This window comes from Schistocerca americana, chromosome X, assembly GCF_021461395.2.
Source record: "Schistocerca americana isolate TAMUIC-IGC-003095 chromosome X, iqSchAmer2.1, whole genome shotgun sequence".
NCBI classification, from domain to species: domain Eukaryota; kingdom Metazoa; phylum Arthropoda; class Insecta; order Orthoptera; family Acrididae; genus Schistocerca; species Schistocerca americana.
Genome location: NC_060130.1, coordinates 900,189,479 through 900,215,461, shown reverse-complemented (window position 1 = coordinate 900,215,461; position 25,983 = coordinate 900,189,479). Strand labels below are relative to the sequence as shown.

The 25,983-nt window shown below is 43.3% G+C and overlaps 1 protein-coding gene across 1 annotated transcript in view; it reads left to right on the top strand.

The window, feature by feature from the left end:
• Positions 1–25,983, top strand: part of LOC124554904 (glycylpeptide N-tetradecanoyltransferase 2-like) — an 86,234-nt gene that overhangs the window by 1,560 nt on the left and 58,691 nt on the right. The window contains exons 2-3 of the mRNA XM_047128593.1: positions 1,174–1,244; positions 7,203–7,326. Of these exons, the coding sequence (XP_046984549.1) occupies positions 1,174–1,244; positions 7,203–7,326 (195 nt within the window). The remainder of the gene's footprint in view (positions 1–1,173; positions 1,245–7,202; positions 7,327–25,983) is intronic.

Sequence of the window (25,983 nt, the reverse complement as noted above, 5' to 3'; positions counted from 1 at the left end):
CTAAAGAGTTTCAAACCTAAGATGATTACTTAGACGATTACCACGTGAAGATTGATTACATATAATTTGCTTTATCATCAGAAACTTCTTGTTATTGTGTAGGTCTTTGCTGATTAGTAATTCATTTATAGTAATATATAGTGGAACATTATCACTGAAATTTAGTTGGTTCCCACGTATTTTTGTTTTTAATTGCTTATTTTGCACTGTTTTTGGTAATACCATTAATCTGTAATTTGTATTAAAAATGTGAAAATTCGCGTGCTAGCTGTGCTCTCCTTAGTTTAGTTATAGTCTGATTATAAATACTGTCGAAAATGTAGTATTTTGATTAAATTTTCCACAATACATACGTAATTCCTCATCCATACAAGCTAATAGTTTCCATGTTAGAACTGAATGAAGCAACTTTATAGCTGGACTCGTGTTAAAGGGTGTGTTATGAATACCTGTGCAACCATCCATATTTAAATTTTTCCTTAATCAGTTCTGCTGCATCCTGGAACTGATACGTTCAGTATTGTAATCATTCTCATCTGTGGTCCTTGCCGAGTTCAACTAGTCCTCCATTTGTAATGCCCTGTCGATGAGATATTAATGCCTTCTTTACTTATCTTCCCAGTTTCCTTTCCAAATATCTTGAGGTGAATGCCAGGATGAATTTTTTGACAGACAACTGATTTCCTGTTCACTTTTTAGCTGATGTTATTCTCCTCTTGTAATGGCATTTATGTTGAGGCATTAAATGTTGATAATACTTTCTTATACATTCATAATTTGTATTATTAGGTGAAGAAAGGGTTTTGTATCTGCACCGCAGCCTAAGGTCTAGGTTAGGTTGGAAGGTAACAATTTAGTTGAGAGTTGATCACTAGCGAAGCTAATGTTTTCTGTGACGTATTGAAAAGTGGAAGGGAGTTAAAATAAATAACTGTTACCTGGCAATGAATATTTTTCTGTTCTATTGAAGTAGGTGATATATTTTACCTAAGTAGTGCTCTCCCCTCCCTTTCACAAAGGACTACAGTTGCAGTGTGACAATTCATGCTTTTCGTTAATTTTTTTTTCTGTTGCTTTAGTGTTCGATAATGGCAGTATGTGTAATTATCTAACTGAAAATTGTAAATTACTGTGTGACAAATTACCATTATAACATATTAATTTTCTTTGCAGCTGACAAACAGTGGCACAGAAAATGACTCGTCAAATAAGGAGATATCAGATAAAGATGTCAGATCAAAGAGGTGAGATTAAAATATCTTTCAATGCCTTGTTCTGATCTCTCTCTCTCTCTCTCACACACACACACACACACACACACACACACACACACACACACACACACACACACACACAAAATGGAAATCTACCTTTGTGGTGTTTAATGCAATTAAAAAAAAAATCACTTATACTGTACACTATAAAGTTAATTACTAGTTTTTAAAAGAAATGTACACTGAAACAAGCAAGGTTTTCAGATGAATAAGTTGAAACATCCCCTTTCCAGTGAATGGAGGTTGTGGAGTGATTTGTTTTGGTAAGGCGGAAAACCTAGTCATCTATTAGCAATCAAAAATCTGATATCAGCGTTTTAATATGCCGACTCTCCTTAAATATTAGTTGTGATGACAGGTCAATTAGTAACGTAGCTCGAGGTCTGTGTTTGGTTGGAAAGTGACAATTTGGTTTATTTAAACTGCATACCAATACTGGTTTGCTTATGTTGTAATATAATCACAGCTTTGTGTTTTCAAGAAAGTGAGCATTATGGTGAATTCACTTGTGCATGTAATATAGTAGCCAAACAACATAGAATGACAGTGGTGGTTGTATGCTGCAAATAACACTATGCCTGTTATTTGAACATTCAAGTGTTAGTTGTACATACCTATATCTTGCTAACAAGAGTAACCAACATTATATTGACAACTGTAAACAGTTTAGAAATGGTTTTAAAGTTGTGTGGCATGTTAAAAATAGGAAAGGATTAATTTGTTTGTAAAGCAAGTGACATATTTATAATTTAGTTTGTCTTTGCAGATTTGGTGCAGATTTTGACTTTTCTGAGACTACTGTTTACTTATGTCTTCTATAGTTTTTCTCATCTGGGATAAATATGTAAAAATTATTCAATTTCCAAAAGATGCCAATATTAAAAATCACATAAGACAGATTTCCTTGTGGTTTGGTGATGTGGTTGACATTTATGTAGAACACATTTTTTTGGAACAGCTTGCCTGAATAATGTCCACATTTATTAACATTTTCTTCATTGAAAAGGTAGTTAAATAATAAACTAGAAGTAATTTGTCATTGGGGACATTGCTTTTTCTCAGTGTTATTCGGAAAAACTACTGTTTCCTTTGCCATGTTATATGTAGTGGTGTCTCAGACATTTTGAAGACTTCCTCCCATCATAGTCATCATTATTATCATTGTAAACTGACTGTAAAAAAAAAAAAGAAAACCAACTTAGGAAACAACAACATTCAGGAAATAGTAGCACCTGTAACTAACAGCTCCTGATAACAGGGGAAGTCATCAAATGCTTGAAATACCATTTGAACATAAGGCAGGAAAGCTGAGTGGATTTTATCCATCCTACACCTATGTTAATTTCTTACATTGAATTTCTCTAGCGACTAATTTCTTTGATACATCAGCCCATGAACTTTGTTACACCACCAGATAGTGAGTAGGAATCAACAGGTACCCATAATTTATTTTATTTATGGTGATTATTATTATGATTAAGTATGATTCATTATAGTTCATCACATAAAGTTTCTCTTCACTTTTATAATGAGTGTTGTATTCTGTCACTCGTAACTGCTAAAATTCAAGAAATAGGTCCTTTGTCAGTTGTTACCAACAGCACTTCATACCTGTATAAATATATTGAGAGTTATTTTTGTGAGGAGCCAGCCACTGATATAAAGGGTGAAATGAATCTGTTGATACCAGTTGTTTGCTTTGACACACGACATAATGGTAATGTGGCAAGCGACGTCATATACATGCAGAGATATAGCAGAACACTAGCAATCTGTATTTCGCTTCTATTTTATTTTAGTTTTTGGACTGTAGGGTATGGTGATATGTGTAGAGTTGTCAAAGGTGTAGGTTGGGTTGAAGGGTGAATGTTTTGCTGTGAGCTGGCAAAGCCAATGAATGTGATGTCACGAGAACAATTATAATTCTTGTTATGGAATGTACTTCACATATATTGGATGGTTGCACATGGCTTATGGTTACCATTTTGTTGACAATATCAGAGTGGTGATTCTTCTGGAAAACCTGGAATTTGCAGGCAATTACATTTTAGCTGGAAAAATCAGGGAAATCTTGGGGAATTTCAGGAATTTCACAAATTATCAGGGAATTTTTTGTTTTTAACTTAGCATTGAAACCGAATTTTATTTTTATAAATAACAAATTTTAATATACCTAAGATTTCTCAAATTGTCTTAATTATAGGAATATTATTCCATGTAAATTATCAATGTTTAAGAACTATGGTATGCTTTAATTTGAGTAATTATGACTTGCTTTCATGTTTTATGGAATGCAAGATGGTGACTTGGGATCAGTTTAAATTGCTGAGGTTGAGGACTTGTTAAGACTCAAATTTATTTTATTAGGAAATTGTAGTATTTTCAGATGTAGAATCACTTTCTAAACATTTGGGCCTATCGAGAAATATTATTTTACTCCTGAAAGCTTAGGTCCCATGTATCATTACAGTTTAATCTCCCACCTTACTGGTGTTCCCTGACTCGGTATCTTCAGCTTTCTCACACAATTTCCTAGTCCTCAAGGTTTTTGTAAACGTCCGTCAATTTCGTCGTATTTTGTTTTCCACATATACTTCGGTTTCTATAGGGATATTACAGAGTGGACCAAACAGAGGAAGGAAGCTTGTAGTAAAATCTGTAAATACAATTTTTGTGTACTTTTACTCCATGTGTGAAGTGAGTAATTTCAGGTGTGCATATACATTTTGAATCAGTGAGTTCTCTGATTTGTGTAAGAGAATAACTCAGCTCAGTAACATAAGATTCATTTGGAATTGCAGAAATCATTGGTGGAAACACTTTGTGGATTGTAACTACCCAGTGGCCCATAAGGTGTGCTGCAGTTCTGTTTAATGAAAGTTTTGGTAGCTGAAGCTGTGGCCACCATTGATTTCTGGTGGTGGGATAGGGGACACATGACAATGCTGTAAATATAGAAATAAGCAGGTACAAAGTATGGAAGTTACATGAAGGGAGAATAAAAAATTGTAGTCAGATGTGGTGAGCTTTACATAACACTTACAATTATGCAAAAGAAATTAAAAACAGTCAGAGATTCTGTTAGGTTACAAAATACAGTTGTTTGTGGCTTATAGTGAATGACTATTTGTGTGACATGTTTTGGTTCTTTAGTTGTAAACATAAATTCCACAAATAATGGTTTTGCAAGACTTGGCTAATCAGTTTATCATTTGGAGCAAGAAGGCACTAAATATTAGTGCCCAACCACCACATACCATGACACCTACAAGGTGATTGATACTTTTCTGCTTTGTTTTCTAATAATATGTAAAGCTTGCGGATATTGAGGATCCAAGTTACTGTCCAGCCACACAGATTAGAGTTTTCCATAGTTTCTCTAAAATTGTTTCAGGCAAGTAGACGGGATGGTCATTTGTAAATGACTCGGCAGGTATCCTTCCCCATGCTAGTCCAGTCAGGGCATGCACTTCATCTCTAATGACTTGATCACTGACAGAACACAACCCCAGTTGCATGCTCCCCCTCCCCTCCAACCTTCCACAATTTTTTAAAGTTATTGTCTGGTACAGTCTGCATTTCAGCAAATAACGTTTTCCTGCTGAAAAGATGTACCCAGTTTTTTTGACAGCACTAACTCCAATTCTGAAAATGATTGTTGTTGGGGTTGTGTAACATATTTTACCTCACTAGTTTATTTCTGTAATATATTATTAAGATTGGAGTCGCAGCTTGGTGGCATTGGTGCATGATGCTGGTTCAAATTTCTCATTCTGAAACCAGTAGGTTGCAATATGCATGTGAAATGCAGCAGATGGCATTGTATTGATAGTATGTGGAACTGGAGGGCTTTTGATGTGAGTATGATTAATGTGGGAATTGCAAAGTTTTTTTATAAAACAGCTTCTGCTGAAAAGTTTTATGTGAGAAAGCGCCTTCTTAATTGTAAATATTCATTGAAGTTTCATGTGCTGTACTTAAGTAAAATATGGCGACCGGAATGTGTACGATTCATAACTGGAACAACTCAATTTTCTTGACTGAGTTGCCTTTTGGCAGTTGCAAATGTCAGCAGGCAATCTATTAGTGCTGACTGATAAACAAACGTGGCTGGAACACAGTACTGTAAATAGTTTGGATACATAATTAGTCAAAAGTTAACCACAATAAGTCTGAACAGTTTTCTGCTTTTCATTTTTACATTGTCAGACCAGAACACATTTGATATATTGTGATCCCATGAAACTCGACTGGCTCTGTTCATCCATGGAATTCAGAGGGCAAGAGGTAGCAGTGCCCGGCTTGACACCCTATTTCGATGATGATAAAAAAAATTGGTTGAAACAGTTTTACATTTAACACATCAGAAAAGAGTTATTTTGGGTGAGCAAGATAAGTGGGACACCGTGTATGTTATAAACATTTCAGTAAATCAGAATTCAGTGTCATTTATATAAATAAAAATTGTTGAAGTAATGCAGTAGCTCATAAGAGACATGTTAGCCACTTGGGTGTCCTTGTCTACCAAGTTCCCTATATTACCCATCTTGCCATGCCCTGTTTATAGGTCATTTTTGTGCAGTCTAAATCTGATGAACCTTGTGCAAGAAGTTGGATGTTCTCTTTGTTTATTAGCAAAACTGCAGACACAATTTTTGATTAGTATGCCTCTCCCTCTATTTGTATATGATGAGAGATTATATTAATAATGAATATTTATGCACAAATTTAATAAAAGATATAATTTATAAAGAATCTGTATTGAACATTAATACAGTGTAAATGCTTAAGAGGGCAAATGTAACCAATCAGGAGGCTTATCACAAATGTTTCGATTCAAACTGAAGCATTTGCAGAAGTCATTACTTGACTTTTGCTTCCTTGGATTTCCACAGTCATTATCAATTTAATGTGTACATAAGAATACAAGTGACAACAATGTAGTGACCCAAATTCACAAGTTCATTCAGAAGGTAATTACACACGGCTGGTTTCTGTGAATATTAGCCATGATGTGACATTAATTCCTGGTTATGTAACACTGCCACATAACTAACTATTAATTTGGAATGTCATTGTTGCTTGGTAGGGACTGCTGGATCTCTCTCTCTCTCTCTCTCTCTCTCTCTCTCTCTCTCTCTCTCTCTCTCTCTCTCTCTCTCTCTCTCTCTCTCACACACACACACACACACACACACACACACACACACACACACACACACAATAAAAATAGAGAGAGGGGGGGGGGGGGGAGATTGCTGTATTCCAAATTGCAGTAAGTGTAGAGCAAGAATTAGAAATTCACTAAAGGCTGTTCATGTATTTACTTCATAGTGTACATTCATAACAGCTGCTGTTCCTGACGAGGGGTAATAAGGACAACAAACGAACAGTGGCTTCTCAGAAGCCAATGCTATAATGATATGATTTAGATCACAAAATAATGTGCGTGTAATGAAAGCAAAAGTGGTCGGATTGTAAAGAAATAGTATTTTCAGGTTAAATCACATTGTTTGTTGCTCACAGTCAATTAAAGCATAGTATCACCTTCCATCCTAATGTACATCTCAGACAGAGCAGTCCGTCACCCCAACCAAAATTCTGTATTTCATAAGAAATCAGAAATATAAATATATGGAGTCAGTGAAAGGTTGACCAACAATACAATGTTAGCAGCGTATTAAGAGCTTGTCATTGGCTGTTCCAAAATATCCTGTTATTGCCTACCTCTAAGTTGAAATGATAATGCATAACAAACATCCACTCTAAACTGTGCACAAACATTACACAGAAATGCAGATTAGTAAGCTAGAACTGATCTAGTAATACTGTTATGCCTGCACAAACACCACCACTTTTTCACATATGGTAATTGCATGAATTCTACTACATTTTTATCTTGACGTAATATTTTTGCTGCCTGCACAGTGCGAAGAAAAGAAATCGGAGGAAGAAAAATTCCATAATTACTACCGAATCAGAAGCTGATAAAAAGGCGTATGACTCTGCTATAGAAGAAGAAATTCAGGCAGGATGTAATATCTCTCTCCAGGTAATTGTGATGTGATTTGATTTTTGTTTGAAGGTTAACAGAAAGTAAGTTGTGAACTTAGTGAACAGACACCATCATTTACAATTTCCTAGGCACTTTGTAGCAATTTTTGTACAAAACATACATTGAAATGACAGTATGTGATACAGAGGAAAGTATAAACTGTTAAGTATTTTTTGAAAGCATGTTGTATGTCAGTCCTTTGTTTGTATCTGATGAAGACAAACTGGAAGTGTTCTTGAGATACGAGTGCTAGAACAACGTGAATCTGAATGGTGGTAAGTGATATTCATAGCTGTGCATGATTCAGGACTCCTGGTTCAGTGTGTTATATTTTCTGAGACTATGACATTCAAGATATCAACCCCATCTTATGAACAGTGCCATGATCCATTACTCTTGAATCATTTAGTTCAAAGTAAATAAAGTTGTCCAAAGCAAATTAGCAAGTCACTCTGGCTAAACTGATATCAAAATTTAATTCAGACACTACCGATTATGTATGAAAGGACAGTAAGACACTCATCGGCTACCATTAAGTATGAATAAGTATAAACCCCATCCTAGTGCCTCTTTTAAGACCACAGCAGAGGCGACAGTTTCTGTGAGTTTGAATAGCCACTTTTTGGCTTGCACATGATCTGAAACAAGTAGCTTGATTAGAGTTGTAGTGATGGTTTTGCAAGCTAACAGTGAAATGAGAATGTGACCTTCAGTACTTGATGCCATAAATCTTATTTGGCAACAATATACAGGGTGTTACAAAAAGGTACGGCCAAACTTTCAGGAAACATTCCTCACACACAAAGAAAGAAAATATGTTAGGTGGACGTGTGTCCGGAAACGCTTACTTTCCATGTTAGAGCTTATTTTATTACTTCTCTTCAAATCACATTAATCATGGAATGGAAACACACAGCAACAGAACGTACCAGTGTGACTTCAAACACTTTGTTACAGTAAATGTTCAAAATGTCCTCCGTTAGCGAGGATACATGCATCTACCATCCGTCGCATGGAATCCCTGATGCAGCCCTGGAGAATGGCGTATTGTATCACAGCCGTCCACAATACGAGCACGAAGAGTCTCTACATTTGGTACCGGGGTTGCGTAGACAAGAGCTTTCAAATGCCCCCATAAATGAAAGTCAAGAGGGTGAGGTCAGGAGAGCGTGGAGGCCATGGAATTGGTCTACCTCGACCAATCAATCGGTCACCGAATCTGTTGTTGAGAAGCGTACGAACACTTTGACTGAAATGTGCAGGAGCTCCATCATGCATGAACCACATGTTGTCGTACTCGTAAAGGCACATGTTCTAGCAGCACAGGTAGAGTATCCCGTATGAAATCATGATAACGTGCTCCATTGAGCGTAGGTGGAAGAACATGAGGCACAATCAAGACATCACCAACAATGCCTGCCCAAACGTTCACAGAAAATCTGTGTTGATGACGTGATTGCACAATTGCGTGCGGATTCTTGTCAGCCCACACATGTTGAGTGTGAAAATTTACAATTTTCTCACGTTGGAATGAAGCCTCATCCATAAAGAGAACATTTGCACTGAAATGAGGATTGACACATTGTTGGATGAACCATTCGCATACCTGTGGAGGCCAATCAGCTGCTGATAGTGGCTGCACATGCTGTACATGGTACGGAAACAACTGGTTCTCCCGTAGCACTCTCCATACAGTGACGTGTTCAACGTTACCTTGTACAGCAGCAACTTCTCTGACGCTGACATTAGGGTTACTGTCAACTGCACGAAGAATTGCCTCGTCCATTGCAGGTGTCCTCGTCGTTCTTGGTCTTCCCCATTCGCGAGTCATAGGCTGGAATGTTCCATGCTCCCTAAGACGCTGATCAATTGCTTCGAACGTCTTCCTGTCGGGACACCTTCGTTCTGGAAATCTGTCTCGATACAAACGTACCGCACCACGGCTATTGCCCCATGCTAATCCATACATCAAATGGGCATCTGCCAACTCCGCATTTGTAAACATTGCACTGACTGCAAAACCACGTTCGTGATGAACACTAACCTGTTGATGCTACGTACTGATGTGCTTGATGCTAGTACTGTAGAGCAATGAGTCGCATGTCAACACAAGCACTGAAGTCAACATTACCTTCCTTCAATTGGGCCAACTGGCGGTGAATCGAGGAAGTACAGTACATACTGACAAAACTAAAATGAGCTCTAACATGGAAATTAAGCATTTCCAGACACATGCCCACTTAACGTCTTTTCTTTATTTGTGTGTGAGGAATGTTTCCTGAGAGTTTGGCCGTACCTTTTTGTAACACCTCGTATAGTTCAGGTGAGTAATAGGATTATGTAGCAAGATATTTCATTCACTCACTTCAAAATAATATTAAAATATTTAATATTTTGGTGAGTTTTAAACACTACCTTGGCGGATGTCTTTTCTCTGTATCAGCTCAAGCATTTATGAGATGTTGTATGAAGATCTGATCTTACTAGAGATCTTTTACCTCTAAGAACTAAGAGCTGGGATCCTCGTTGGAAATTATATTACTCAATTTTCTCCACATATTTTTCTCTCACATATTGTCAACATCACATTGAAGCATTTCAGCCAGCTTGAGCTGAGGAGGGTGGTGGATACACAATATTAGGCATATATGCTGTGACTTACGTCTTGTCAATGCAGAATGTTGACTTCCAGTGCTTAAATATTGATGAAGAGTTGCAATTATCTTTGTTTTTTCTCCATGCAAACAAGGCCACATACATGAAATACAATAGCGATGTGTCTATAAAGTTTGATGCACTGCAGATGATCTACAGTCTTATTAAATCAGAAAGCGTATTCACAAATTGCGAATGCAGACCTACCTAAGCTATACAATTTACTGGAAACAAATGAAAATTTGTACCAGACGAGGACTCAAACCCTGATGTGATTCCCACACAGGCAGGGACTTAACTTAAGTCTTCTCATCAGGTTCCCTGGGCTTTGGCAAGAAATACATTTGCGCCATGTCTGTCTTTCACAATGTGTACAAAGTTTGATGCAGTGTTCTTTAGGACATGCATGCTTGAGAAAATTTACCATGCACAACTTAAAAAAATCACAGAAAATGTTGAGCTCTTCCCAGCAATTTGTGTTCCATAGGTCCACAGAAATCAGCACGAATCACTTCTCCAAGTTGTGTAGTACATTACTGTCATGACTGAAAACTGCTGTGATGCTGCTTCCCCATAACACATGCTCTGAAAAATTCTTCACCAAAGTCCTCAACTTCAGCACCTCATTGCTTCAAAAATTGCTGAACAAGGCATTTGATTTGGGACCCAATCATTCATGAAAAATATGCAGGATCCTTTGATGTACGATTTACCTCAGGATTATGAGATTGAATTTGTATTGTCACTCTGATGGCTTTAACAATGCCATTGTTTCAGAACTCGCCCTTGTGTTTTGATGAAATAAAGTCTAAACTATTGTTCATAGCATGTGATAACAGAAAGAAGGTTTCTTCATCCTTCTGAAGTATACAAAACACTATCCATATGGCATAGCTCCACTCTCCATTGACAAAATCTTCAAAATAAATAGTCCCTTTTCCTAGTGCTTTCACAGTTCAATTACTGCCCATACGTATCTGCAGTGATTTTGCAAACTTAGAAAACAATACGTACCACTCAATTTTCTTAGTCATATGATTCGTTGCTCCACAATTGGTGATCCACAAGTTCTTGTCTAATTCTGTGCTCATTACTTCACCAATCAAAGCCTTGTCAGACATTTCACTTTCATTTTGGTTACGGATACTTTTTTTTTTTTATTTAACAAGTGGAAACATTTTTTATAATGTATAAACCCGCCACAACCAAAACATTTAAGCTTTTTTTGTGTTCATTTGACAAAGTAACATTCCTGCCAGTAGTGTGTTCCGTATTTCTCGTTTGTTTAATATTTCTAACTAACTCATCCCGTTTCTCCCTCTGATAAGCATGATGATTATAATCAGATGTTAACAAATCCATTAAATGTTTTAGTATCTGTTGATCTTCAGATTGTGCCCACCATGACTGTCATAGGCTTTCATGAGTGTCAGGCAGTGTGTCAAGTATTCAAACCATTAGTGATTTATCGGGCTTCACGTTGGGTTGCTGCATGCGAAGTACCAAGTTTTCAAAATGAGCGAGATGTATCACCATGTCATCACTTGTAATCATATGAAAACTGACAAATTATGACCAAGGAGAATGTGGGGCTAGTTTTGTTTTCTGTTCAAACACCCCCCAGGGGGCTCATGGTTCTTTCGTGAGTTCGTGCATGGTGCACATGTTTCAAATGGCTCTGAGCACTATGGGACTTAACATCTGTGGTCATCAGTCCCCTAGAACTTAGAACTACTTAAACCTAACTAACCTAAGGACATCACACACATCCATGCCCCAGGCAGGATTTGAACCTGTGACCGCAGCGGTCACGCAGTTCCAGACTGAAGCGCCTAGAACCGCACGGCCACACCGGCCGGCGGTGCACATGGGGCCCCGAGCTATTGCAGCTCATTTTTCATTCCCTAGCTGCTTTCCCATCTCCCTGTCCCCTCCCTCCCTATCCCCACTCCTTCCCCGTTGCCTCCTCCTTCCCCTCTCTCGGCGTTCTGCTTTATGTCGACCTGGCTACTCCCGTGGTTTCCTGTATTGGTTGCTATTTTGTTCCTTTTGCCTATTCTTTCACCCTTTTGGTATTTCGGTCCGAGGCTTGACCTCCACTTCAAAATTTCCTGTTTTTAGTGTGAGCCATATGGGGAAGATTTCCCTCCCTAGCATCTACAGCGTGGATTCCTCTCCCCTCTCCCTTCCCCTCTCCATTCCCCACTGTAGCCCCCTTCCACCCTGTGAGGTTGCCAGCACGTGTAGCCTGTCCATGTGGTGGGACTGTTATGTACCCATAGGGCTGAGCCCCCTGACAACACAGGGATCACACTACTGATATGTGAGCTGTTCCCTCCCCGTGTGTGCCAAGGAGTGGTTGCTTGTCTTCTTGGAGCATCGGCACTCCCGGCAACGTCCGACGTGCCAGACGGCCCTTGCTGTGGCTAGGTGGTGTCCCTGGTTGGATTGGGTGGTATCAGGGTGGATGCTTGGTGCATGAAGTGTCTCAAGCTGCAAAAAGCTGGCCATTCTCACATGGCCATCTCTTCGAATGGTGAAGGATCCTTAAATGCTGTCTCGTATGACCCGGCAGACTTCCCCTCCCTGGCTACACCACAGGAGGAGGGCCAGGCTCGCTGTCTTGGGCTGAAACCTTTTCCCCATTACCTCCTCTGTACTAGGACAGGTGGGGAAACATTCACTGCCACAAAGCCATTGTTTTTTGTGGAAAATATCGAGGACAAGTTTGGTGAAGTGGAGTCTATTAGTAATCAAAGCTTCTTCTGCCACCCAATCCGCAGCTCTTAGTGCCTGTGATCGTCTTGGCAGACTTCAAGTGTCAATCACTCCTCACCCATCTCTGAGTATGGTCCAGGGAGTCATTTTTCAAGGGGACCTCACCCTGCAAACTGATGAGGAACTCGGTGGAACTGCAACGGCTACTATCGTCACCTACCAGAAATCCAACGTCTTGTCTCCTCTTATTTTGTGTTCTGTCTTATTGTCCAAGAAACACATTTCCGTGACAACCACTCTCCCACTTTGCGTTGTTAACGTGCATTCTGTCACAACTGTGCTGGCCCTGGGATAGCATCTGGTGGAGTCTACACTTTGGTTCTCTTCCATGTCCTTAGTGACTGGATCCCCCTACATACCACCTTGGAAGTGATAGCGGTTAGAGTGCAAACGACTCCGGCAATCACCATTTCCAATGTGTACCTCCCTCCAGGTAGGCCACTTGCTTATGCTGCACTATGTACCTTAATTCAGCAACTCCCACCTCAATTTCTCCTCCTTGGGGATTTCAATGCCCACCGTCCACTGTGGGGGAGTGTCACATCAACGAGTCAGGGTATCCTAATCGACCAACTTATCGTGGACTTCAATTTGTATCTCCTCGACGATTGTTCACCACCCACTTCAGTGCCGCTCATGGCACCTTCTCTGCTATCGATCTCGCGTTCTGCTCCTTTGCCCTCATGACTTCCCTACATTGGTCATCCCATGATGAGCTTCGTGACAGTGTCCACTTCCCAGTGACATTATCCAGGCAAACAGGCCCCCATGTTGGGCATTCCACAGGGCCAATTGGCCTTTATACATGTCTGCTGTCCACTTTGACACCTCCCTCTCTAATTTCATTGATGTAGTCGTGCAAGGCATCTCTGTCGTTCTTCTTCCTGCTGCTGGCACTGCTGTCCCCCTATCCACAGGGTCCCCTTGTCATCGGCCAGTACTGTGGTGGACCAAGGATGTCACTTTCCAGGACCGCTGACGGGCGCTGCAGCGATTTAAGCGACACCCCCTCCTAGACCAACCTCCTCATTTTTAAGCGTCTTCATGCTAAGGCTCGTTACATTATCAAGCGGAATAAAAAGGAATGCTTTGAGTCCCATGTTTCCTTTCTGGGGACATATGCCTCTTTATCGCAGGTTTGGTCGAAGGTCTGTAGTGTTCTGGGCCGCCAGCAACAGTCAACTGTCCAGGGTCTGATCATCCAAGGAGCTCTGTGCACTGATCCATTGGTCCTTGCAGAACACCGTTTGACACACTTTGTGATGGTATCGTTGTCCGATTTCTACCCTCCTGCCCCTACAATGCTCCTTTCACTGAATGGGAATTGGTGCAGGCTCTTAGCTCTTCACGAGACACAGCCACAGGGCCAGACTCCATTCACAGTCAGATGATTCAACACTTGGATGTTCCCCAGAGGCAACAGCTCCTCAGCGTCTTCAATCACATCTGGCTCACGGGTGCATTTCTGTCACAATGGCGAGACAGTATAGTTATTCCTGTCCTTAAGCCTGGGAAAATCCCAACATCTCTAGACAGCTACCACCCCATTAGCCTTACAAATGTGCTTTGTAAACTCCATGAAAGGATGGTCAACTCCAGATTATGTTGAGTACTCGAATCTCGGCGCCTTTTGTCACCATACCAGTGTGGCTTCCGGGCAGGGCGATCTCAAACTGACCATTTACTCCGATTGGAATCAGCCATCCGACAGGCTTTTACCCACTGCTGGCGCCTTGTCGCAGTGTTCTTTGACCTACGTAAGGCGTACGACATGGCTTGGCGCCATTACATTTTAGTTACCCTCCATTACCGGTGTTTCCGTGCTCCCCTTCCGATTTTTATCCGTGACTTTTTGTCTTGCCGGCTCTTCCGGGTTCAAGTTGGCACTTCACTCAGCCCCCCTTATATTCAGGAGAAGGGTATCCCACAGGGTTTTGTGCTAAGTATCATGCTCTTCCTTATTGCCATAAATGGGCTTGTAACCACTGTTGGGCCTCTGGTTACCCCGGCGTTGTGCGTTGACAATTTTTGCATCTGGTGCAGCTCCCACTCAATGGTGTGTGCTGAGTGCCAGCTCCAAGGCGCCATCAGACAGGCCTCTACATGGGCCACCGCCCAAGGCTTCCAGTTTTCCTCCTGCTGACATGGCTGCCCCACATTCGCCATCTAAAGACTACATGCGTGCAGAAGCTTAATGCTCTCTGCCTCCTGGCCCACACATCTTGGGGAGCAAACCATTGCACTCTTCATCATCTTTACTGTGCTGTGGTTTTGTCCAGATTAAATTATGGTAGTCGGGTTTATGGCTCAGCAGTGCCTTCCACTTTGAAGCTCCTTGACTCTGTCCATCATTGTGGGGTGCGTCTGGCTTTTGGTGCCTTTCGCACTAGTCCTGTTGATAGTCTCCTCACAGAAGCAGGGATTCCCCCCCTACACACCTGATGGAGCCAACTCCTTGTTTCTTATGCAGTTGCCATTTGCCAATTCCCTGACCATCCTGTGCTCTTCGCCATTGAGGGATGTCTGCCTCCTAACACCTGTCCACGGGTGGGATTGCTGGTTGGCATGCGTCTCGCTACCCTCTGCTGGGACCTCCATCTTCACTCACTGGGCTGCACCCCATGTCTTTCCTCCCATACCCCCCCCCCCCCCCGCCCCCTCCCTTGGATGGTGCCTAGACCATGGATAGGACTGCTCTCTTCCTGGGTCTTTAGGTCTCTGTTGCTCCTATGGTTTACTGGCATCTTGTATGTGCCATCCTTGCAGGGTTCCAGGGTGCCACTGTCTTTTACACTGGTGGTTCTAAGATTACTGTTAAGGTGGGATACACTTTCACATCTCCTACCAGCTTCGAGCACCATTTATTGCCAGGGTCATGTAGTGTATTTACAGCAGAGCTTCCAGCCATTTACAGGGCCCTCCTTTTTGTTTCTCAGGCCTCCCTCCACAGTGTTTTAATTTGTTCAGACTCCATGAGCAGCCTTCAGGCTATATATCGATTCTACTCTCGTCACCCCTTGGTCTCTGCCATCCATGACCTTCTCTCTGCCCTTCAACATGCCACCTGTTCAGTAGTCTTTCTCTGGGTCCCGAGTCATGTGGGAATCCCAGGGAATTAATTGGCTGACCGTTTGGCTAGAGCAGCAGATACTTAACCCCCTTTTCCTTTCATGGTTCCAGCTGTGGATATGCGGATCTGTCTCAAATCTCTCTTTGCCCAACAGTGGAATGCCATCTGGAGTGCTACTGCTCATAGTAATAAACTCCGCACAATCAAGGAGTCTACTGCAGTTTGGGGCACTTCTTTCCGCCTCTCTCAGAAGGAGTCCACCGTTTTAAGTCGTTTACACATTGACCGTACCCGACTCGCCCATTGTTTCTTCCTACGTAACAACCCGCCCTCACAATGTGGTTGTGGTGCCAGACTGACGATATCTCACATATTGGTGGCATGTCCCCTTTTTTCGACACTTTGTGCTAAGTATAGTCTTCCTGCTTCCTTAAATTTAATATTAGCAGATGATCCACAGATGATTGACCTGGTGGTCCTCAGTTTCCTCCGTGAAAGTGGTTTTTATTTCCAGACATAAGATTCTCCTTTAGTCCTGGAGCAGGGGCCGTTTGGTTGTGATTAGGACTCCTTTTGCAGTCTCTACGGTCTGTGACCCCATGACTGCTGCCCCCCCCCCCCCCCCCCCCCCTTTTCCAGTGTCTAGACTTGGTCTCATCTTTTATGCTTATACTGTGTGTGTTTAACATTTTTAGCTGGCTTTCTTATGTAACCCCCTTTGGAAATCTGGGACTGATGACCTCATCGTTTGGTTCCATACTCTCTCAATTAACCAATCATCAGTCAATCTGTTCAAACACAGCATGTAGCTTGTTCCACATATCTCATGCAACCAACAATGCCATGACTCCTGCATCAACAGTTGTAATGATGATTTACCTGCCTGCATCATCAGCTTTGTCCCATGTTTTTAGCACCCACTGGCAAAACTGCTGGTTTTTGCTCATCGCCAATAAACACCTAGCATTTGCCACCTGATGCACGTAATATGTTTCTGCTGAAAATGTCCATATGATCCAATTTTCAATCCCACACAGTTTCTCAATGCTGTGGAAGTCCATTGTAGCCCTGTAAAACAGTTCAGATTTGCAGCTACAAAAATTCCTTATGAGAACATACTGGACAATTGTTAAAGTAGAATACAAACTACGTAAATCATACAATGCACACAAATGCAGTTCTGGAGTCATGAGATGTGCAATAACAGTACCCAATTACTTACTTACAGCATGTTATTTAGGACAACAACAAAAGACATTACATACAGAGAGATGTTTCATAGCAACAAGGTTAATATAAGCATTTCACTTTAGCGTACAGGTGGGCTGATGTGGGAGTTGTGTCTGGTGAGGGGGATAAGGGGGCAGAGGGGGAGGGGGGAGACAGAGAGAGAGAGAGAGAGAGAGAGAGAGAGAGAGAGGGGGGGGGGGGGGGGGGGGGAATCAGAAAGACAGGGTGGGGGTGGGGTGAATAGTTAGTGGGTCAGAGGGAGGCTGCACGTTTGCTGGCTAGGAATGCAGAATGGTGGGGTGGCAGGCGCACAGGCTAAGCATGTAATACGCTGGTGTTCAGAGCTAGTGGGGAGCTGCACAAAATGAAAGTTATGCAGATACATGAACTGGAAGGGACTAACAGGACAGAGGGAGGGGAAACTGTTGGATGCAGAGTGTGATGTCTGCGGGTTAACAGAGGTTGAGGCCAGGAAGATTACGAGAGCAAAGAAGGTACTGCAAGGAGCACAAAATGTTGGATTTAAATGGCTGCATCCCAACCTGTTCCATCCAGATTTGTCCCTCTACCACTAGCTTTTCTGAACTATGCAGATGGAAGTTACCCTTGCAACACAGCCTTTGCTCTGGTAACATTCCTGGCTTCAATCTCCATTAACCCATTGCCCCCACCCCCAACAATTCTCTATTCCTCTGTCCTAACATCCCTTTCAATTCACATCTCCGCTTCACCTTCATTGTGTGCTGATCCCCACCAGCTCCAGCACACGTGCATCACGTGCCTAGCCTGTGCACCTGCCACCCCTCCCTCCCTGCATTCATAGATAGCAAGCCAGCTGTCTCTCTCAAAGCTGAAGCTGCCCACCCCAAACCCTCATCCTACCTCCCACCTCTCTCCTGCTCTACCCATGCCACCCGACACAATCCGCATCCCATCAGTCCACTTGCAAAACTGCAATCCCTGCATTGTGCATCCAGCTGGTATGCTGTAGGGGCACAGGCGTACATGCTCTTATATCTTAGCTGGAGAAAGGTTTTACTTACAAAAGCTAGTAAGTTTTCCTTCTCTTTTGTGAGTGTTAATTGATGACTCCAGGTTTTTGCTGTTCGGTGAGTGGTCTCTTTTACCCCCAAATTATTTACAAAAGTAGTATCTGTTGTGGACTGGCAAGACAGCAAATCCACTATGACAGGAAGCCGAAAGGCACGCGTTTAAGCTCACGCAGGCTGGCGTGAGGTCTGGAACAGGCCAGGGATATGAGACTAGCAAAAATAGTACGTATCTGTTGGAATACTTAACTTTAATCCATAATTGGTGAACATCGCTCTTGACGGTACATGTTTTACAGCATCAATAGTAACTGGTAATGGCGCCTTGCTAGGTCGTAGCAAATGACGTAGCTGAAGGCTATGCTAACTATCGTCTCGGCAAATGAGAGCGTAATTTGTCAGTGAACCATCGCTAGCAAAGTCGGCTCTACAACTGGGGCGAGTGCTAGGAAGACTCTCTAGACCTGCCGTGTGGCGGCGCTCGGTCTAGTGGCGACACGCGGGTCCGACGTATACTAACGGACCGCGGCCGATTTAAAGGCTACCACCTAGCAAGTGTGGTGTCTGGCGGTGACACCACAGTATCCAGAAAGATATGCTGCACAGCAATGCTTTCATGTGGACTAAAGTTGTCTGATGACACTACCATTTTTTTAAGCTTTTTTTGTTTTTAATAGACGTATCAAATTTTACAGAACGGTTTTCTGTAAACGTGAAACTTCACACAGTCATGTAGTCACTGTAGCAGATTTGTTTTCTCTTCTATTTGGATTACTTCCCAAGTGTCCAAGGCAGTAGTTGTCATCACAAGGCAGCTGGCGTAATATGCGGATCATATGGAGCACCAATGAGAACTGCCATTCCTGGATGAGTGACTACTTATATTAGGCACGTCAGCCAAGGGATACCACCAATTGATGGGGCAATTGCCTTGAAGGCATGGCTTACTTCTGGCATTTGTCTTGTAGCGGCCACTCACAGTGCCATGAGCAGAGCCAGCATCAAGTATGTATCAGTTTTGGACATTTGTGATAACTCCATATTGCTGTCAGTCGATTACATCAACCCCCCCCCCCCCCTCCCCCTCTCCAAAGACAGTAGACTGGGGTGGGAGCAGCCCCTATGGTGTGGACTGAGATGAGGGATGGTGGGACAGCAGACAGTATGGGGTCTGGGAGTGGCCCTGGTGAGGCGTAGTCCGGGCCATGCTGCATATCAATGTCTAAAATCCTAGGACTGTCAGGAGCAGGCATGGCTGTGCACAGTGCATCCACTGGAGATGGGGGCTGCCTCTGCTCTAACTGAAATGGAGAAAGGCAGAGATCCCAGGATCCACTCCATTACCTCTGGGGCACCGAGGGCCTGGCCGGGGCAAAGCGGAGCTGATGGCTGGAGAGGCGAAGAGAGGGTAAGACAGCAAGGCATCCATGGCTGGGGACACCAGCTGCGGCTATCGGGGATGTAGCTGGTTGTGGTGGCACAGTCAAAGGTGGCCCCAGCAGAGAAATTGTACATCTGGTGACAGAAACACAGGATGTACAATGACTGAATGATTGTGCCCACACCAGGACACTGAGCTGGAGGCAGCGACGGCCTGAGGCAGAGGGGGGGGGGGGGGGCGGAGCTGTGGTTCTGGTGGAGACAGCAGTGTAAGGAGAGTCCACAGTGGCTGCTAATGTGGTAATTCAGCATGGCTCTTCTCAGCATGGCCCTTTCTAGCAATGGGAGTGGCTTGATAGATGGCAAAAAATAGTGTGAGGGCCTCATCCGTGGAAGTAGTGTGTGCCATGGTCGACACCATCTTCTTGAAAGCCTGCACTGTACATTCTGCCTCCCTGTTTGATTGTGGGTGGAACAGGGTAGTGAGCAGCTCTGTGATCCCTTGGAGCTCACAAAAATGGGCGAACAGTATGGTGATCAGCTCTGTGATACCTTGGAGATCACAAAAATGGGCGAATAGTGTGGATGTAAACTAAGGGTCTCCTGTCAGCCATTTTCTTGGAAAATGGCCCCCATTGTTTGAGAAAATAGCCAACATGAGACCCTCAGTAGCAAAGATGTGAGAGGAGGCCGTAGTGACATTTGCTGATGTAGAGGCAAGTGGGATGTAAGGAAACTTGGAGAAAAAGTCAACCACTATGTACCATTTCCACTGCAAAAAAAGGGCCGGCAAAGTCAATGTGGAGACATTCCCAAAGGTCTGCCATGGGTCAGGGTGGAAAAACTTTGGAGGGGAGCTTGCTGATGATGGGCACACGTGAACCATTGACTCAGTATCCCTTTTGACAGGCAGCCAATAACATGCGGACAGACCAGCTGCTTTAAACATGAAACACCCCAGTGACCGTCATGTAGGAGATCAAGGACCTCGGACTGCAGAGCTGACAGAATAATGACCTGAGGCCAATCTTGTTCCATTTGAAGGAAGGGGACTCTATCATGGAGAGAGTTGAGGCCAGAGGGTAAAGTATGTCTTCAGGGCACTGTGGGTGGTTGTGAGCAATCCCTGAGGCCAACCATCCTGAATCCACTGTTCAATGGAATGGAGTGCGCGGTTTGCTCATGTCAGCTGTGACAGCCGATGCATCAGGGGGGGGGGGAACTCCTGAAGGACCAGTGACAAGTCGGAGGCTATTTGAAAAGTGATGACTTCCTGACCTTCAAACTTGAGATTGCACCTGCTGGCAGACAATACAGACTGCTGACATTTGCGTTGTGACTGGAAGGTTTGACGGCGATGTCATAGGTATATACAGACAGAAACAATGCCCAACACTGAAGCCTTTGTGCCATTTTGTCTAGGAATCCAGGCTGAAAACCAAACAATGTGTGTAATGGCTTGTTGTTTGCTGTCAACTGAAACTTCGCACTGTACATATAGGTATGGAACTTTTCACTGTGTAGACAACAGCAAATGCCTTTTTCTGTATCTGCAAGTAGTTGGAGATGAAAGCAGATTAGTGTTTGGAGCCATGAGGGTCCTGGTGGGAGAACACTGTGTCAACTCCAGGGTGTTAGGCATCAGTGGCAAGGAGAAAGGGCTGTCCTGGCGAGTGCAGGATGAGGCATGGCGTCAATTGCAGAGCCAGCTTTAGTGCATGAAATGCTGCCTCACACACAGGTGACTACACATGAAATGAGCCCCCTATCTTAGTCAGAGCATTGAGTGGGGGGGGGGGGTTCGTGAGCTGAGCAACCTGTGAGATAAAACAATCATAATAGCTAATCTTCCATAGAAAGGACTGTAGTTCTTCCAGAGTTTGGGGCGGAACATGTTGTCGATTGCCCGCACGTGGTCTTGGTCAGACACATGCCTTGTTTATGGAGGAGGAAACCAAGGTACTCCACAGAGGGCTGGATAAATGTACACTTACTGAGGTTACATTTCAGGCCCTCAGCTGATACGCAAGATAACAAGGAGTGCAAATTCTGAAAGTACTGGGGCACTAACGATTCCAAATGGAAGTCGTTTGTACCTGTACAAGCCAAAGGGCATGTTAAGCACCAGCAACTCACAGGAATCTGTATGTAACAGCAGCTGTAAATATGCGTCTGACCGATCAGTCTTTGCATAACAGTCTCCATTCTGTTGCGTGGAGAACAGGTCCTCTGGTCATAGAATTTGAAAAGAATCTGTGATGAACTGGTCATTCATAGCCTTAAAATTGCTGCACCATCTGAGAGAGCCATCCAGGTTTTTGACAGTGAAGGGAGGGGTGGGGGGAGGGGTGTGCACTGACTGGAAGAAAATAAACTGGCATGATCACATTGAGGGTGACCAACATGTCCAATTCTGTCTTCTCCATGCCATGGAGGACATGAGGAAGCAGGTGCACCCATGCAAAACATGGAGCTGAACCTGACTTCAAGTGAAGATGTACCTCGACAGATGCTGCCCAATCCAAACGTGGAGTGAACAATTCTGAAAAGGTCATCAAATCTCTAACGCTTTGGAACATAATAGCCAAAGATACTCAGATATCATCAGAAATACTTGGATATTATCAGAAATGGAAAAACCAAATTCCTTGAAGGCATCTAACCCAAAAATGTATTTCACTGTGCTGGAAGAAACCACAAAAAATGAAAGCATGCAGGACACATTTTTATGAGACCGCCATCAAAAACACACCCTAAACTGGAATTTCATGACCACTATATGCCGTGACCTCCTCCTGATGTGGATACACTGGAGGAGCATCACATAGTTAGAACTATTGCTCAAAGAAGATGCACCAGTACCCACCTGGAATGGTACTGCCAGACCCATCAGGTGCAGCGGGTTGTGAATACCAGTAGAAACAGGGAAGAATACACTGCCCATGTGCTTGCCAGACAGGGAAGGAGACGCAACCTCCAGAAAGGAACTATGACTGGGAACACTCGATGTGTTGCTAACCAAACAAATTGTTTACTCAGAATGCTGGGTTGTGCCCCAGTTTTCTTGGTGCATTCTTGCAGCGTGTGCACTGCTGGCCTGTCTGTCAGGGCCGATGTGGCAAAACAAGACTCCCCTCTACAGTCAGCCGCATGTGGCTTCAAAAGCCGTACTGATCTTGAGAATTTTGTCCAAGAAAGTATCTGCATGGCTCGTAGCTTGTGTGCACACTTAGCTATCCAGTGCAAACTGAAGAAGAGAATCCTGGATCATGGAATATGCTTATGATCTTCGACAAGTACTCACCGAGAAATTGAGCATGACGACTATAGCCGCAAAGTTCAGTGACCCATTCCATCTAAGATTCTGATGGCAGCTTCCACCACCAATAGAATTCCAATCTCGCACACGCCATCCGAGACTACCGTCCACACCCCTAATTTGGTGACAAAGTGCAAATACTAGGAAATGACTAAGTATTGGGATTCACTGTAAGTGATAACTTGTGGAGCAAAACTAACACATCTTGAGAGGATCATGACAGAAAAAAGGATTGCTTACAATCGGTGTTGGCTATCTGGTATGCCACAAAATGATGGTTGAGGCGTTGTTGTGAATACGTGGCCCACTGGTCAACACTATCCACAAAGGCAGGAAATGGAGGAAAATGTGTGATCATATGGAGCACCAACAAGAACTGTCATTCCCTGCAGAGCACCTGCTTATATCAGGCAGGCCAGCCACAGGATTCCGCCAGGTGATACAGCAGTCACCTCATGGGCATGGCCTCTTTCCAGCGTTTACCTTATGGCAGCCACTCGTAGCTTGCAGCACCATCAGCAGTGTGGGCATAAAGTATGTATTGATTTTGGACAGTTGTGTTTACTCCATCTTGCTGTCTGAGTTGGTTACATCAGAAGTGCCATGGAGCATTACGTAAGCAGCTGCGGGTCGGTAGTGACGTGGGTGCCAGCGCATTGTGCAGTAAGGATAGCAGAGTTCAGTGGTAAACAGTGCTAGCCGTGAGGCACAGGGCTGGTGTCACCACACCAGGGCAAGTCTCTTGTTATGGCAACATCACTAGATGCCCGGTTTTAGTGAAAGAAATGGGCACTGGAGACATATAACTAAGTTTGGATTTTAAGAAAGTGATCATTCATCACCTGAAACCAACAGTATCTCCACAATGCCAGAATGATGTCAGACAGCAAGGCGACTGGACTCCACCAGCAGCAACAGCGGGTTTGAGACCAGGCTGCACCTGCCATCTGCACTAAATCCTTCACAATACTTGGTGTCTGTCCTTCCAATCTGCCACCTGCACCTGCTGACTCCGACTCTTGTGCCGTGTTGCTAGCAGGACCCAGTACCAGAACACCAACTGCCAGCTAATTTCTGTCAGAGGATGGCAGGTTGTACCAAGGCACAGCAGTCTCCTCACACCACTACCGCAGCCGTGTGTGGAGTCGAGGCACTATCTCTCTAGTGAGACGCCATAAGAGCATAATGCGACATGCTGCAGATGTCGACAGCTATGGCCTACAGAGGTTGCTGGCCTCAGCAGCATGAGGTGCTGGCTGAGCAGCAGTGCCAGATAGGAGCTGCCACCTGTGCAACAGTCCCAGCCAGTGTCAACAAGAAGGGGCATGCCTGTCTCGCTATGTCATATGTATCAAGATCAGTAAAGCTCTCTTGAATTGTTAAGTGTTTGCCTGAGCCCACACCTTGTAATCAGCGTTCATTCACCCACATCATGCCCGGCATGTCACCCACATCATGCCCGGCATGCCACACATGGATGTGCTGTTGTGCGATACTATCTTAAAGACTGAACAGCCGTATACACATCAGGGTGTTCTGACTAGGCCGGCCGGAGTGGCCGAGCGGTTCTAGACGCTACAGTCTGGAACAGCGCGACCGCCACGGTCGCAGGTTCGAATCCTGCCTCGGGCATGGGTGTGTGTGATGTCCTTAGGTTAGTTAGGTTTAAGTAGTTCTAAGTTCTAGGGGACTGATAACCACAGCAGTTAAGTCCCATAGTGCTCAGAGCCATTTGTTCTGACTAATAATCAGAAACAATGTTTCTTTTCATTTCTGTTTGTCTTTGCTACTATTTAGCTTGTTGTCAGCAACTCACGTAGTTTGACGTATATGTAAGGCTGTATCATGTTGTAGTACTCATTTCATTTCTTCATCTACATCTATGAACTTATTCCACAATCCACTGTACAGTGCATGGCAGAGTGTAGCTTGTACCACTGCTAGTCATTTCCTTACTTGTTCCACTCACAAATAGAATGAGAGAAAAATGGCTGTCTGTGCCTCCATATGTGCCCTAATTTTTTGTACCTTCACGGTTCTTGTATGAAATTATGTTGGCAGCAGCAGAATCATTCTAGTCACTTTTAAATATGCCGATCCATCCGAGGATTCCCATTAGAGTTCCCCAAGCATCTCTGTAATACTCTCATGTTGTCATAACCTATCAGTACCAAGTCTAGCAACCCACCTATGAATTGCTTCAATGTCTTCCTTCAATCTGACCTGGTGTGGATCACAAACACTTGAAAGTAATCAAGAATAAGTTGCACTCCAGTCTTATATATGTTCTCCTTTACAAATGAACCACATCTTCTGAAAATTGTCCATTTACCTTCCTTCTTACAATACTTACACGATTCTTCCATTTCATTTAGCTTTTCAATGTTATGCCTCGCTATTTAATCAGTGAGACTGGGTCATGCAGAACACTATTAGTGCTGTATTCAAACATAAGGGTTTTGTTTTTCCTACTCATCTGCATCAACTTAAGTTTTTCTACATTTAGAGCTAGCTGCCATTCACCTCAGCAACTATTAAATTTGATAAACGTCGTCTTTTATCCTCCTACAATCACTCAATAATGACATCTTCCCATGCACAACATCATCAGCAAACAGCAGTAAATTAATGCTTATCCTGTTCACCAGATCATTTATGTATATGGAAAATAACAGGTGCTCCGTCACTCTTTCCCAGACACTCCAGACGATACCCTTGTCTCTGATGCACTCACTGTCAAGCACAATGTACTGGGTTCTGTTAACATAATGGGTTCTGTCAACATACTGGGTTCTGTTACCTAAGAAGTCTGATGTATCTGGGAACCTTTTCCATATGCTAGTACTCTTGTTAACAATCTGCAAAGGGACAGCATGTCAAATGCTCTTCGGAAATCTAGGAATGTGGATTCTGCCTGTTGCACTTCATCCATGGTTGGCGGGATATCATGTGAGAAAAGGGCATGCTCAGTTTCGCATGATTAATGGCTTCTAAAACCATGCTGGTTCATGGACAAGAGCTTTTTTTGTCTTGGGGAAAAGTCAGCTTTCCTTTTCCTCTTTTCTACTGCCACACGAGACTGATCTACAAGTGACGTGATAGAAGCCTTTAATTTCTACTAATTTGGGCCTGCCATCATTTGTGTGTTCTCTTTTGATCTGAGAGTGCAACAG